General features: G+C 42.7%; 1 protein-coding gene across 2 annotated transcripts; it reads left to right on the top strand.

The window, feature by feature from the left end:
* The first annotated feature begins 6,459 nt into the window (after positions 1 to 6,459).
* On the top strand, positions 6,460 to 9,264 carry LOC131900038 (calcitonin gene-related peptide 1). Of its 2 annotated transcripts, none has more exons than XM_059251482.1 (3): positions 6,460 to 6,545; positions 7,168 to 7,308; positions 9,105 to 9,264. In XM_059251482.1, exons 1-3 carry the CDS (start codon positions 6,460 to 6,462, stop codon positions 9,262 to 9,264), a joined length of 387 nt encoding a protein of 128 aa, XP_059107465.1. The 2 variants fall into 2 exon arrangements, with proteins under 2 accessions (XP_059107465.1, XP_059107461.1); XM_059251478.1 differs by lacking the exon at positions 9,105 to 9,264 and adding an exon at positions 7,998 to 8,372.
* Positions 9,265 to 15,850: the final 6,586 nt, after the last annotated feature.

Raw genomic sequence — 15,850 nt, forward strand, 5'->3', positions numbered from 1 at the left:
TATGAATCTAACTTGGGTTTTATTCTTCAGCAACTTATTTATCATAAGTGGTAGCATCAATATTTATTTTCTTGCTGTAAAACTGTCAATCTCCTAAATGTTGGTTCAGGAACTATAAAATGATTTATTCCTGGTCATTGAGCCTCTCACCACAAATCACATTAGCCCTGAGGAAGAGAGACTAACTGTATCTCCTTATGAGTCTGTCCCTAGATCCAAGAGCCCAGACCTCCTGCCTGATGTGGCAAATTGATAAGCCATGTTCTAATATTTTAAGTACTCAAAAGAAAACTAGGAAATATAATTAATTCAAGGCAAACACTCTTATTATTCCTTTGCCCATAGACAATAATAGTCATCTTAATAAGCTGCTTGAGAATGTGAAAGGTAATATAGTTGGTGCCACAGAGGTTGGATTGAATGTAGTTTTAATATCTTTATTTTTGTTTCACTTATTATTAGTGATTGAGTGTAGGTGTGCATGTGTTATATTACGCACATGGAAGCCAAAGGACAATTTTCAGAAATCATTTATTCCCTTCCACTGTGGTTCTAGGAAGTGAAATTAGGTCATTGGGCTGACCCAGAATCCCTCTTATCCACTGACCCATTTCACTGGCTCACGTTTTAATATTTATAACATTTTGTCTTTGTTTTACTTCAGTGTATTTTATATAACATTCATGCTTACCACACATGCAACATGTTTTTGATAACTTATATTTAGGTTTTTAATAAAACAACGATGTCCTCTGTAATATCTATAAAAACCCACCTCCACAAAAGAACACAGTTCACTTCTCTTTTTTCTCTAACTTTTTTACGCTTCTGTATATTGAAGGTTTTTTTTGTTTTTATTATTTTTATTTATTTATTTATTTATTTTTGGTTTTTCGAGACAGGGTTTCTCTGTGTAGCTTTGCGCCTTTCCTGGAACTCGTTCTGTAGACCAGGCTGGCCTCGAACTCACAGAGATCTGCCTGCCTCTGCTTCCCGAATGCTGGGATTACGGCGTGTGCCACCACCACTTGGCTGAAGTGTTTTATTTTTAAAGATATACAAAATTACATTTTTATATACAGACACTATAACATGATTAACCATTCAGCTAATTAACAAATCTACCTCTCACAACTATTTGTGTGTGTGTGTGTGTGTGTGTGTGTGTGTGTGTGTGTGTGTGTTGGGAGCATCTAAGGTCTAATCTCTCAGCAAATTGCAAGCATAATTATTGTTATTATCTGTAATCATATTCTGTATGGTTGGGTCTCCAGAATTTACCCACTTTACAATGTAAAGTTCTTTGAATCCCTTCACCTCCACCCCTCCCCCCCCCCCGGTATCCAATTCCATGCTTTGTTGCTTGAGTTCAACTTTTTTTCAGATTATACACATAAGTGAGGTGATGCAGTATTTGACTTTTGGTGCCTGCTTTATTTCTCTTACTCTTTCTTCCTGAGAACAATGCAGTATTGCTATAACCGTAAGCACCACATGCTCTCAACAAAAAACTAAATTTCAAATGACAAGTTTTTTTCTTTTTAAGGATGAGTCATGTATATATGGTCTATATAATATATGTGGTATCTATAAATATATGTATGGTATATATAAAATACATGCGTATGCTATATAATGTATATGGTAGAACTAGGTTTTCTTTTCCATTTATCCATCAGTGGACACTACAGCTGCTTTGTGGTTATTCCTGTTGCTTTGGAGCCATTTCATCTTGTCTCCTGCTAGAATGTGCTCTACAGAAATCTTAGGAAACATTCAAAAGCAGTTCCATTCTTCACTGAGTTCAGTGACCAATGCTTTGGTTCCTGCCTTTTTAAGCCAGTACAACCAAACTTCAGCAGAAATCCCCCAGTTCATTTGCCAGGGTGGGAAGAATGTGATTCAGCTATGATGACTGCTACACTGGGGTGGCTGCGGTTTTGTTGTTGAGTCTGTATCACATATAGATTGTAGAGGAGCAATAACTTTAACTTGGGCTCTGGACTCTCAGTCTTTATATTCTCTCTAGTTAGCATCTGTTTACTCACTATTGGATAGCTTAGTTAGAAGAGCAAGCTCTTACATGTAAACCCTTTGATCAGATGCAAACTGATTTAAGATCTTTCTACAAGATTTGCTCTTAAAATTTTATTTCAAAATCAAAACATGCAGGAATCTGACTTAACTGAATGAGAATAAACATTACAGTTTGGATTTACTGGAATGTTGTAAAACTGTCCTTTTCCAAGCTAGAATGTTTCCAAATTAAATGATTTACCAATTTCAAAGTTATACAACGACCGACCATAAAATAGCTAACTGACCAAACCACTATTTTGAGATCAGCACTTTCCCTCATAACTTTCGGTAAAGCAGGAAAAAAAAAAATCTCAGAGATCCGCCCAGGAGGAGGCAGTTTTGCATTTGGCACCAGGAAGACTCTTAACTTCCTGGTCTTGGTCCTGGAAACATTATCAAGGAAATGGGAAAACTATGGCAGAAGAGTTGTGCTCCTAAATTTGAACTGCAGCGGGATGCGATTTTAACTCGGTCCTGACGTTCTGAGAGTGAATTTGAGGCACTGAGCATTGAATTTACTAAAATGAATTGATTGCATTCATTTGACATTGGCGGAAAGCCTACTGGTGTGCAGGTAAGGTCCTAGTTGTCAAAAAAAGGACCTATAGTCTCCTGGACCCTTAACTCTTCTTCCAGGCACTTCCTACAAAATCAGAGTGACTGAGAGGCAACCAGGGTTTCCCTTTGAAGAGACCGCCTCTTCCAAGGCTTTCAATTGTTTGACTGCTGCAGGCGACAGCAGTGCCCTCTGGATGTGGTGACTTGCAGCTGCAGGTTTCATGGCATGGAATGAAGGAAAGCACAGAAGTCTGAAGGAATGCTCAGCAAAGAACAGAGCTCAAAACCCACCCAGTGACACCGCCAGAAAATCAGTGGTCAGCACTGTATGGGTTAAAGCCGTGAGTTCTCCCCTTAGGAAATGCTCAGAAGGAATACATCCACTTAAAATATTTCAAGATCCCATATATTAATTAGACTTCTCTGGAGTTGAAAGTAGAAAATAATCCCCCAGGTGCATTTGGCACCTTAGCACACACACACACACACACACACATACACACACACACACACACACACACATACACACACACACACACACACACACACACACACACACGCACACACACACAAATGATTCTATACATCAGCCCCAATTGGCAGTGACCCAAGCGCTGCATGCCACTGACACCTCAGCTTTTGCCAACTTGTCTCCAACTTGTCTCATAATTGCTCACGAAAATTCAGGCTAGGGCTCAGAAACTAAATGGCTGGAAAGGCAGGGATGCCGACTCTGGGTGTCTGCTGTGTCTGCCTCCAGGTTCCAGGGATCACTGTCCCGGGAGTCCTAAGCCCAGTGGCAATAGAATGTTTTCATCTGTTTTCCAGCCTGTCACCAGCGACCCAAGCCCATTTTTCCAGCCTTGGATAGATCTTGTTGCCGTCCTAAGAACAGGCCTGGTGGAACAGGATCCCTGACATTCAGTCCTTCCTCCTGTTTTTATTCCCTCCAGGTCACTGCTGCAAAAGTTAAGGCAGAGTAAGTCCTATTACTCTGCTTCTGGGCACAGATATCTAGGGTGTTGGTAGGACCGACCCAAGTTCTGTGGCTTCGTGCCATTCGAACCTTCTTGGAAGCTAATTTCTGCTCTGTTCAGGGAAATGCGAAGCCTGGGATCCTTGTATTCCCTCCTCCCCATGGACCCCAGCAATCCTAGATGCTCTGCCATGCTTGCCACACTGACTAAATCTGGACTGGTTGCTGCGGTGTAGTGTGGAAGGCTCAGACCTTGACAATTGCAGAAGCAGAGAAGCTTCTTTGTCCCCACAAAGCAAATGCCTAAGCTAGGATCTCCCCTCTTGTAGGTGCTCCTGGAGTGCATTGCTCAAACTGAGTGAGTCTCTAAACCAGTGGATTGGGTGTGAGGGGTCAAATCAAGCTAATCCATAATTGGGTGCTATGGAGCACATCCGTTCTTGACAGGATGTGCAGATTTGCTCTTGAGATGGAGATCCAACAGCGGGTGAGCATTGTGACGATTTGAGTGTGAACCCCTAAGGATGCCCCCGGGGGTCACACCAACTGCTGTGAGTGGCTGTGCTTTCTGGAGAGGATACATATTTGGAAATAGAGGAGATTCTCTGTGCGATGATGAGTGTGGCTTGGCGTGAGTATGAGGTTTAGTATGGGCAGCCTCTCCACAGCACTGTCAAGCCAGCCTGCTCTTTAGCTCTTTAGCTCTAAGGGTGAGGGTAGGATGAGGGCCCGGATCAAATGCCACTGGGGCATCTTGGCAAACAGCAGCCGGAAGCAAAGGGGCAGCTGTGCAAATCCTGTGGCAGGCAGGCAGGCAGCCTAATGAGAAGTGATAGATAGCCTGGCAGGAACGGGGAGAGATCTACAATGGAGACTTCGGAGGATCTGGTCCTTCCTTGTACCTTCCCCACTACCTGCTACCCCCTATTCCAAACAGGACCCAACTGAATATGGACCCCCTCCTCACACATGCGATTGAGCTGTGCAGCACATTAAAATGGCCCGCTGAGTAGAGATGATTCCCACTGGAGGGTAGGAGAGATCTTACTGCCCGGGAAACACCACAGTTTCTGTCTACTAGCAGGCCCTTCGGAGGGAGTCTATGGTACCCATTGAAAAGAGTGTGTTGAGGTTTCATGCGGGTTTTTGTTTTGTTTTTCTTTGGAGGGGGTTGTTGTTTCTGTTTTTACCCGTGGTCACATAACCTGCAATGGCACAGCTCCATTGCCAATAGCTCAGGTCTAACAAAGTCCTTGTGTCCAGCAACAACACCTGCTGCCTGCTAGCCTCACCCTGTGCTGTGCTGACAGAGCCAGCCTTGCAGTTCAAGAATCCGTCCCTAAGGTGCACTAAGCTCTTACTCCTAGCTTAGGCTCCAGCGGCTCTGAGGTGGGGGATGCGATTAGAGTCAGACATGCAGCCAGAGGTGCCTGAGGTCCTGGATCCTACTTTTCAAGATCCAGAGATTGATGTTGGGAGATGTTCAAGTCAAGCAGGAAAGAATAAATGAAATATACCTTGACGTCAAAAGACCTTCTAAATTCCCGCTAATTTTAAGGGTATTTCTCATTGATCCCCACCATCCCCCGACTTCCATCAATGACCTCAATTCAAATTCAAATGGTGTCATCTCGCTAGATGCTCTGGGTTCTGGAAGCACCGAGGTGACGCAATCTGTCTGGGGCACGGGGCACTTCCACCCATTGGCTGCCCGTCGCTCCGGGACCCCTCCCGACTCACCGCGGCGGGAATAAGAGCAGCTGCTGGCACTGGGAGGCACCGGAGCCACAGCCCAGCTCAAGAGTCATCGCATCGCAACCTCCGCCGGGCCCTAGTCTCTGCTCCAAGTCACCGTTCACCAGGTGAGCGCTGAGATTCCTGCTCAGGTGTGTCCTTCTACTTTCCTCTCCTCTCTCCTGCTCTCGCTGCTCTCTCGTCTGCTCCTTAGTTTGTCTTCCCTGCCAGTCCTGGTCTCTGTTAGCCCGTGATTCATGCCAGACCCTGATCCAGGTAGAACCCGAAAGCGCTAGTCCACAGAGCCTTCCTCAGTCTCTCTGGAGTGCCGGCTTCAGTCTCCCTCATCCTCTGCACACCTGATCGCCCTTCTCGGACTCTCGGCCAGGCATCCCGCACGTAGTCGGGAGCAGTCCTCTTCAGATGGTGCATTCAGGATTCACGTTTCCTGAGAAACTGGTTCAGAGTCCCGACCAAGCACCAATACGTAGCGAACAAGAGCCGGCAGCCGCAATTGCACACCCGGATTCGGATTCTGGACCCTGGGATTTAAGGAGAACTGTCTTGGGTCTGAAGTTTAGATTGGCTCTTGCAGGTGACTGAGTTGCCAGAGGGTGGAGTGGCTGAGCAGTTCAGGCTTCAGTTTCTCACAGATTCCAAGGCAGAAGGATTCCCTCTCCATAGGCTTTCTCTCTTTCATCCTGGGGTGTCTACAAAAGCCCCATGAAGGGAAGATAGATCTAGGCTTCTGTATGGAGGTAGATGTAGAGAGAGGAGGCCCTTAGGGCTCCTTGAGACTGACCCACGGTTTTATTTGCCTCAGAGGCAAATAAAATGAAATGGCACACACCACCACCACCACCCTCCGTCTGTAGGGCTAAGATTCTTTCCAAACCATGTGGGCTTCATTCCCACTGGACCTTGCAGTCTTCTTTGTCAATGAGGAAACAACGGTGATGAGAAATGTAGTTATCAGTATGAAGCCAAAATGCCAGGGAGTCACAGGCAGAAGCACCCAGAAGGCCAACTCTGTGGGCCCAGAGAACTTTGTACTGGTGAAAAATATAAGGAAATAAAAGGATGATGTCATTCTTCTCTTGCAGGGAGGCATCATGGGCTTTCTGAAGTTCTCCCCGTTCCTGGTTGTCAGCATCTTGCTCCTGTACCAAGCAGGCAGCCTCCATGCAGTGCCTTTCAGGTGAGTCTAAAGACAGGGGAGCTCTAGCATCCTGGGACTGGACAGATCCCTGCCTCTTAACTGTGGGGTGCTGAAGGTTTAAAAACTAACTCTCTTGAGGGAAATATATGTATGTACATATACACACAAGTTCACTAGAAGCCTTTTCTGATATAAAGATGGAAACATGCAATTTTCAAACAATGACAGGATCACAACACTTAATATTATAAATTTCATGTAGCCCTTTAACTCACAAAATGCTTTGCTCGCTTTTTCCTCAAATTTAGTATCAATAGTCAAACCTATTTATTCAATTCACATGAGATAAAAATTTCACTCTAATCTGCTAATTCACCAATAAATTTCACTCACTCTTTTATAATCTGTTGATCTATTTCTCATATACTTACAAATTGTATTTATTAAAATGAGCCCCCATTTCAGATTTGGCACTGATTATTTTGTCATTTAATTACTGAATTATGGTTGCACTTACCATGTAACTTGGAAAATTCCTGAACTGCACCACGAATGAGGACACTGGCTCAAGCCTCTCTGGGAAGCAGCAGGCTGGGAAGCAGCAGGCTGGGACGCAGAGTTGGTGCTAGGTTTGCTCCAACCTAGCACAACCCCTCCACAGGTCCACCTTGGAAAGCAGCCCAGGCCTGGCCACTCTCAGTGAAGAGGAAGCTCGTCTGCTGGCTGCACTGGTGCAGGACTATGTGCAGATGAAAGCCAGGGAACTGGAGCAGGAGGAGGAGCAGGAGACTGAGGGCTCCAGGTAAGGTCCCACACCCTGCCTAGCACACCCACAGGAAGGCAGAACCCAGGAGGTAGGAGAGAACACACTGGTCATCTGGCTGCTGTTCAGCAGGACACAGGGCCCAGCTATTCTCAGGCTCCACTGAAGACAAGTCATCTGGTGAGACTGTGCTTAAATCACACTTAAAGGATTTCTTTCCGAAAGCACTTAAGAGAAGGTGTGGAATCACTATAGAAATTAGCCCGGTAATGCTGGGGAGAGTTCCTGGCATAGGATGAGTTAAGACTGGTAAGGTAAAGCCTATGTCTAGGGACCTCTGCAGAGATACGATTGTGGTCGCAAGGCCAAGGAGAGTACCCCTCCCTATCCCTGCTTCCCTGTGTGCCCCCAGTCTGGAAACAGACCAACCCTGGCCTGGCTCCAGCACTACCCCAGGAAAAGCATGTTTTGACCTGCATCCAAACACCCTGTCCAGCATGAAAAACTGAAGAGCACGTGGAATGCCAGAAAGAGTCCCCCTTTTCCTCGGCCCTTCCCTGCACAGTCCTGGCCCACCGCACCCCAACCCTTCCCAATGGAGTCTGTGTGAACTGACCTCCTACCACCCTCTGTCCCAACTTCTAGTCCCCTGATTGGTTTAACCCGCTGACTGCCCACAGGGTCAGCCCCTGGTGCATGGTACTGCCTGGCATATCTTTTCCCTGCAGCCTGGACAGCCCCAGATCTAAGCGGTGTGGGAATCTGAGTACCTGCATGCTGAGCACATACACACAGGACCTCAACAAGTTTCACACCTTCCCCCAAACTGCAATTGGGGTTGGAGCACCTGGCAAGAAAAGGGACGTGACCAAGGACTTGGAGACAGACCATCATACCCATTTTGGCAATTAAGCTCCTCCTCTCCTTTCTGATTTCCTTTTGCTTTCTTCCTTTATCTTGATGCATGTAGTTCCTCTCTGGTTACTCTCCGGGCTGTTACTGGTTGCTTTCCTGAGGCAAAGGATGGTATCTGGAATCCCCAGTGGGTGAGGAGGATGGAGGGCTCACAGGCTAAAAGAGAATCACTCAGGAAGGTAGCAGAGAGCAAGGGCAGGCCTCTGGCTTCCTAGCAGAGCTACTCAGTCTTGCTTCTAAAAGTCTTGGTCCTTTGGGAAATAAAACTATTTTGCTAAAAAGACTTGAGCCATGGTGGTCATTGCTCTAGCCCACATCTCAGGCTTCATGGAGTGCAGGACTTGTGGTAAGAAGTAGTCTTAGCCCCAAGGTTAACTAGACATAGTTTGGGGAGTGGTGCCCATAACTCAGCTCAAACAGTAACAAGAGAGGTGCCGAGGAGCAGGTAAGCATTGCTGGAATGGATGCTCCAACTCTGCTCTTCATTCAGGTAAGACTGGGGGTGGGGTTCCACTTTACTAAGGAGGGTCACTTGTGTCTGACTAGGACCTGGATTCTATAGTCCTTGTGAATTGGCTCAGAGGTGGCATCAAAATTCACTCTAGATTCATACAGCCTTGCTTATTTTTACTTATGTGGGCATGATTGGCTGTTATAGCCCTGTGTTCTATGACCAGTCACCCCAAAATCCACTTTGGGTTTTCTAATGCCTCTGGGAATATCTAAGGGAAGCAATCACAGCATTTCCCCTAATGGCCTTGTGATTGTCTCTTCTGATAACCATGTTTGGAAGGACCACTTAAAGCTAATTGGTGCTTCTGAAAGCAGCAGTAGTCTCATGATAGTTCCATGGGGCCAGACACCTCCCCAGCCTCACTGACAGGCCTTTTCCATCTCTCTCTCTTCATCCTGAATATCAGCATCACTGCCCAGAAGAGATCCTGCAACACCGCCACCTGTGTGACCCATCGGCTAGCGGGCTTGCTGAGCAGGTCAGGGGGTGTGGTGAAGGACAACTTCGTGCCCACCAATGTGGGCTCTGAAGCCTTTGGCCGCCGCCGCAGGGACCTTCAGGCCTGAGCAGTTATAGCCCCCAGAATGAAGGTGACTTCCTTGTACAGCTACCAGGAAAATAGATGTCTACATATTCAGGGCATAAGCCATACTCTGAAACTAACTGGGCCCATGGATCAGATCCCATCTTATAGGTTTTTTTTTGTTGTTGTTGTTGTTTTTTTGGTTTTTCGAGACAGGGTTTCTCTGTGTAGCTTTGCGCCTTTCCTGGGACTCACTTGGTAGCCCAGGCTGGCCTCGAACTCACAGAGATCCGCCTGGCTCTGCCTCCCGAGTGCTGGGATTAAAGGTGTGCGCCACCACCGCCCGGCCTTATAGTTTTTTTAACCTCCTACCCTTAACTTTCTCTCTCCCAGCCCACCTGCTCTAGCTTTTTTCTCTCTCCTGTGATGCTGTGCTCTAGGACCAGAAGACATAGATCCTATATATTCATCACTTTAATTGTAAATACATTGGTTTGAAAGCCAATGACATCATCTTTTTAGTATACACTACAATTTAAGGGCAGTCACAGGTTTGAGACTGTGTTTGCTCTCTACTAGGTATATAACCAGTGAACAGTCACTTAACTCACTGAGTTTCACATTTATTTCTTTATAAACTGGGGACATCAACAGAACCAACCTCCTAGTATAATAGAAAACCAAATGAAATAATGTCAAGAGCTTGACAATCAATATCTAAACTTTATTCTTTTTTTTCCCTCCTAGGTTACAATAAAGATAAACTCTAATTCTTCTCATGTGTAATTAAAGTCATGTGCTGGAAAGGCTGATGGAAGACATATATATTTGCATCCTTCTTGGTATTGAAAACCCTTCTCCCTTTGACAGGAACTAAAGCTAAGTGCAGAGTAAGCTCATTATAGTTGTCTATTGTGCATCATGGTCTATGTGATTCTGTATCCAATAAACATGACAGCATGGTTCCGGTTTATCTGGTAGCACATCTGGTCCCCATAAACCAGCTTGTTGATGTTGACAACTCTGAAAAACCTCAAGGGGATTGAAACCATTGCCTTCTGGGGACACATGGTAGTGTTGTGACTTAATGGAACTATATGTTTCAAGAAATGTCAATGTTGTCACTTGTGAACTTAATCAAAATTAAAAAATGTATTTTCGATATCCTAAAGTGGAGTCTCTGCTGTTACTTATACTGTTTTTCCCAAGAGAGCTGTAGAGGCCTGTGGGTACTTTGTTTAAGCAAAGGCATTGTGCTTGAGTGATTCTTGGTGCTTCAGACTCTGAGTTTCTAGTTAACCTCTTCCATTTATTAGGATGTGTATGTCAAAGAGGACAATGCACATTTATTTCCGGAGAGTGACCTGCTTCCCAGCCTCAGAGGTTACCTGTGATTCTTCAATTCTCAGGTTTACCCTTACTTACCCCTGCCTCTTCTTCCCATAAAATCCCTTTCTTGCAACTCTTGGTTTACAAAAACCTTTAGAAATGGTAGCTTGGAGTTTAAACGGGAACCAAACACTAGCCAATCATCAGTGCCATCCAGACCCACTTTTTATTATGTGAGACTCATGCAAGTCTTAATCAAGGTCATCAACAAGTCTGACAGAGACATTTGCACATTTAGCAAGCATTTACTTACTGACTAGTACATGTTGCCACTATTCTAGGCACTGGGAATTGAGCAACAAACAGACAAAACCTCCCACCTATATGGTGCTTATACTCTACTTAGAGGAGTCTGAGGTGATACATACTGCAGAATTCCAGACTTACACATAGGAAGCCGAGATGCCATTGGTTCTGATGCTTTGTTTTATGTAGGAGATTGCCAGTAACTATATCCCTGGCATCTTCTGGGACCCACCAGTGGCAAGTTACTGAGAGGAACTCCAAGATGAGTGGGTAGTCAGTCTCACTAGTACACAAGTCAGGTAATCAGAGTTAGTTACTTAGGAAACCCAGCCTCTTCTATCACTGACTATTTTCTTAGGCACACACAGAATTATGTTCCTTCCTCCCTCCAGTCTATTCAACATAGTACCCCAGCTGGCATTGTAAAAGGTGGATTACAACCATCTCTCCTACATTTAAAGCACTTCAATGACTCCTCATCTCAACAGAAAAACCCTAGAGGCACTGCAGCAACCTGAAAGTTCGATTTGAGCTTCTCCTTTCACACCCAGCCCCATTACCTGCCTAGCCACATCGCCTACCCTCCCCCACACTGGCTTTAGTACTATTTTTCAACTCCTATGTGAAAGCACTCACCACTGTTAGTCAACACCGGCTAGTGTCATTCTGTGCAGAACCCTCTTACCCAATAGGTCCCTTCTTATCTTCACTCAAATGTTACTTACCTTGGTCGTCTATCCTGAAAATGCACCCACCGCACCCAACACACCTTAGCACCTCTCTTTGTTTTATTGATTTTCTCCTTACCTCTTTATCTTTCACTATGCCATAGTTTTTCCTACTTTGTTTATTGTTTGTGCCCTTACCCATAAACAAGGTACACATCAGTAGTGATATGTCCATTTTATTAATTGTTCTGCCTCAATATACAGAATAGTGTGCCTGAAGCAAAGCAGCACTCAACAAGGAGATATTGAATTGGTGAGTGAGTGACAGTTAAATCTTCCCTTTCATGTATGTGGTCAACTCTCAGGTTCCTTATGGTCTAGTTTTCCTCTGTTTTAATTGCCCAAGATACCTTCAGTTGTCTCTTGGATACTGAATTCCTCAACTGAATAGAATCTTCCATGGCCACAAGTTTGTTAATAGTTCTGTTTCCCTGCCTAAGGCCATTGCACACTATTTCATTAGTTAGACACAATCTAACCCCACCCTTCTTATCCACTTGATTAATTAGGATCAGCAGAAAGGTAAGGAACACTCTAGCTATAGTACCTATGATTAGGTAAATAAGTTAAAAGTAAGGAAAACAAGAATATTTTTGTTTTGGATCTAAGGTTACTTCATACTTACATTGAATTCACACCAGAATCCTATGAATACTTTCAAGTTGACTCAGGGGTCCATAGAGTGAAAAAGTAACTGACTTGAACCCTCAAACAGCATCAGGTTCAATGGCTCAGAAACCTAAGAAGCAATAGATATTAGAAGCACATCGGGCAATGCCATTCCATGAGGAACAATTACTTTTAGTGTGGATGTAGCATCAGTCTTTACCTTTCACATGCTACATGGATCACTTCAGGAAAGAGAGGTCTTCTAATGTCAACAAACAGTCAGAGATGCAGTGCATATGCTTTGACCAAATGGATAAGTGCTCTCAACCCTTCACCACGCTGCAGAATTGTTATGGGCTCTCATCCTTGCCATAGCTTGCTTCATGGATAGGTGAAGTTGACTCCTCTGGCCTTTGATCATGTGACCTATTTTGGCTGAAAAATATTGTAGTCTCAACACAAGCAGAAGCTTGAAATATATTTATGTGGTTGAATTTTGTGCTCTCGAGTTTCCTTTGTGTCACAAAAAGAGCACACCAGCCCCACACTTTTCCAAATTATTCTTTGACATATTGTTCAAAAATGAGATATGGAACTATTCTAACCTTTAGCCTGGACTGAAGCCCAGACAGCACCACCTGAGATCACCCCAACAACTACCTACAAACCCACAAGCAGGAAAAAGAGATGTTCCTAGTCCATTGACACTGAGCTTATTCTTGTGTTATTGTGACAACAGAAAAGTACTTCATAAGATTTGGAAGGTTAAATTGTGTCCTTCTCAAGTCTGTATGTGGATACTTTAACCCTCAAAGTGGCTACATTTGAAGGTAGAGCCTTTCAGGAGCTAAATAAGATAAAGTTGGGTGACAAGGGTAAGGTCCCAAACTGATGGGACTACTATACTCTTAAAGGGAAATGGCTCTCTGTCAGACTCCTTACATACAGAGAAGATTCATGTTGAAGACATAGTGAGCCAGAAAGAGAGGTCTCAGCAGATACTAACCTGACACACTGTGGCTCTGGACTTCCAGCCTTCAGATGTGACACTAAGGTCTGTAATTTAAGACCCTCGGTCTGTGGTATTCTATTACATGAGCAGATGAACACAGGCTGTCAATTATTCTGGAGTCATAGCTTGTATCTCTACACAATCCTCAAACTCCCTCGTTCCCTTCACAGTGGCCTTCTAGATACCTGACAATCGGACCCCAAACCATTCCCCTGACTTTTCTTTCCTCCAGTGATTCACTTCTGCTTCCTTAGGGACCTTTTAGAAATATGTATTTGCCTCTTCTGACTGTAGCAGGCTAACTCCATGTGAATGACTGGCTCAGTGTGTGCATGACTGACACCTGATGCTCTCTCTTCCTTCAAGACTGCCCACATATCAGCTTTGCAGAGAAGCCTTCAGCATAGACAAAATAGTTTGCCATCTCTGCTCATGGCTAGCTACTATATTAAAATTTATTTTTATTCACAGAACTTATCACTTTCTAAAATAAACATGTGTATTATTTTTTCTGTGTTCTATTAGCATATAACTTAAAAGAGAAATTATAGCCAGGTGGTGGTGGCATATGCCTTTAATCCCAGCACTCAGGAGGCAGAGGCAGGCAGATCTCTGTGAGTTTGAGGCCAGCCTGGTCTACAGAGCAAGTTCCAGGATAGGCTCCAAAGCTACACAGAGAAACCCTGTCTCAAAAAAAGGGGGGAGGGAGTTAAATATATATATATATATATATATATATATATATATATATATATATATTCCTCAAAGTCTAGAAATTTAGGCCTTCAATAAATATTTATTGAATTAGTTAATTAATTGTAAAATTATTTAAAGTTTTATTTTACCCTTTGAGTTCATTTTTAACAATATACTATATTTTGAGATGTACCAATTTTGTTTTTTTTATTTTTTGATTATAATACAATTACAACATTTCTTAATTCCCTTTTCTCCCTCTGAACCTTCCCATATACTCATCCTTGCTCTCTTTCAAATTCATGGCCTTTTTTCCCATTCATTATTGTACATGCATATATGCACATACAAAAACATATTTATTCTAAAATATAACCTGCTCAATTTGTATAATGTTGCTTGTATGTATGATTTCATGAATGGCCATTTGGCATAGGATATTTTAAACTATAATTTTCATTTTAGTATCCAATTTGCTTCAAAAGTTTTTAAGTAGAACATTTTATGACTTAAAATAATTTTTAAAATTATGCCTTAATCATTCAGTTCTAGGTTTTGGCACTGTGTTTTGATAAAGTTGTCCCTACGATATCTTATTTTGGAAATTTAATAAGATCTTTTGTAATGCTTACAATATGATCATTTGCCATAAATATTTTAAAGAAATTATAAGTATTATCCTATGGTAGGAATTTTACATCTGGAGTTGTTTACCTAAATATGTTTATGTATGTAATTGCAGTGATTAATTTCATTGTTTTACATATTATTTTCATAAAAATAATCATGGGAAACTAAAATAGACCAATAAAGCTTCCAAGGGCTACTTTGTTCTTGTGATTTATCTTTTGCATGTCTAATATTTTATAATATGTATTTCTGATCTTAAAAATAAACTTTCATGAAACATCTATGTATATGGTGCATAAACTCATATAATTATCACAACAATGCTATAGAATGTTTCCATTATTACAGAATATTCTTCACACCACTCTGAAGTCACCATTCCTGAAATCCTACTCAAGAAATCACTGACCTTATTTGGACACATTTTTAGATAAATTACATGGCTAATAGATAAACAAATCACTGATACATTTAGACAGAAAGGCAGATAAAGAGACAGATATACATACGATATACATACATACAGAAAGAAAAACAGACAACAAGTCACATTGCCTCTAGCTTCTTTCATTAACGTAATGTTCATAAGATTTATTTATATGACTGTACAATCCATATATGGCTATTTGGGGGGATTTGTTGTATATTAAAATTTGAAGATTTCAGTGAGTGAGGTTAAGTAGCATTCCATTGTATACCACAGCTTTTTTGACGGACACTTGACTAGATTCCAGGTATTTTGGTATTTTGAGGGATTTTCTCATGGACATTCAGACGGGAACAGGTGAAGCTATTTCTCCTTAGTGAATACCTGTGAGTTGTGCAGTCATTGGTCACAATAACTAAACTGATTTCTAATGGCTATGCTGTTTCACACTCCTAGTAGAAAAGGATGGCCATTTTATTTTATACACCCTTCCAGTCTTGGCATTTTCAGGTTTTTGTTTTGTTGTTATTTTTTTATTTTAGCTAGCCCTGTGATTCTGTAACAGTATATCATCAAACTCTAAATTTTCACTCTTGATAATTATCCTGTATGCTTATTGACAACTCACCAATATAATTTTATAGTTCTGTTTAAATGTGTTGCCCATTTTGACTAGACAGGTTATTTTCTTATTAGTAGTTGATCTCTATAGGTACATACCAGTCCTGATTCCTTTTAGCACACTTTCTCACATTTCTTTCAATTCTAGATCATTCTCTGTGTGGAATGCCATATGCCGCAACATGAGAACTCTCAAGTAAGTTAAGGGAAGGCCCAAGTGTTGAAGGTCTCTGGAAAATTGTTAGAAGTCAGCCTTCTAACAACAGAGATG

Source organism: Peromyscus eremicus, chromosome 1, assembly GCF_949786415.1.
Source record: "Peromyscus eremicus chromosome 1, PerEre_H2_v1, whole genome shotgun sequence".
Classification (NCBI taxonomy): Eukaryota; Metazoa; Chordata; class Mammalia; order Rodentia; family Cricetidae; genus Peromyscus; species Peromyscus eremicus.

Coding starts and splice junctions, on each gene's coding strand:
- LOC131900038 (XM_059251478.1), top strand. CDS start 6,460: ATGGGCTTTCTGAAGTTCTCCCCGTTCCTGGTTGTCAGCATCTTGCTC. Junction 6,546..7,167: donor CTCCATGCAGTGCCTTTCAG/GTGAGTCTAAAG, acceptor ACCCCTCCACAG/GTCCACCTTGGAAAGCAGCC. Junction 7,309..7,997: donor CAGGAGACTGAGGGCTCCAG/GTAAGGTCCCAC, acceptor TTTTCCCTGCAG/CCTGGACAGCCCCAGATCTA.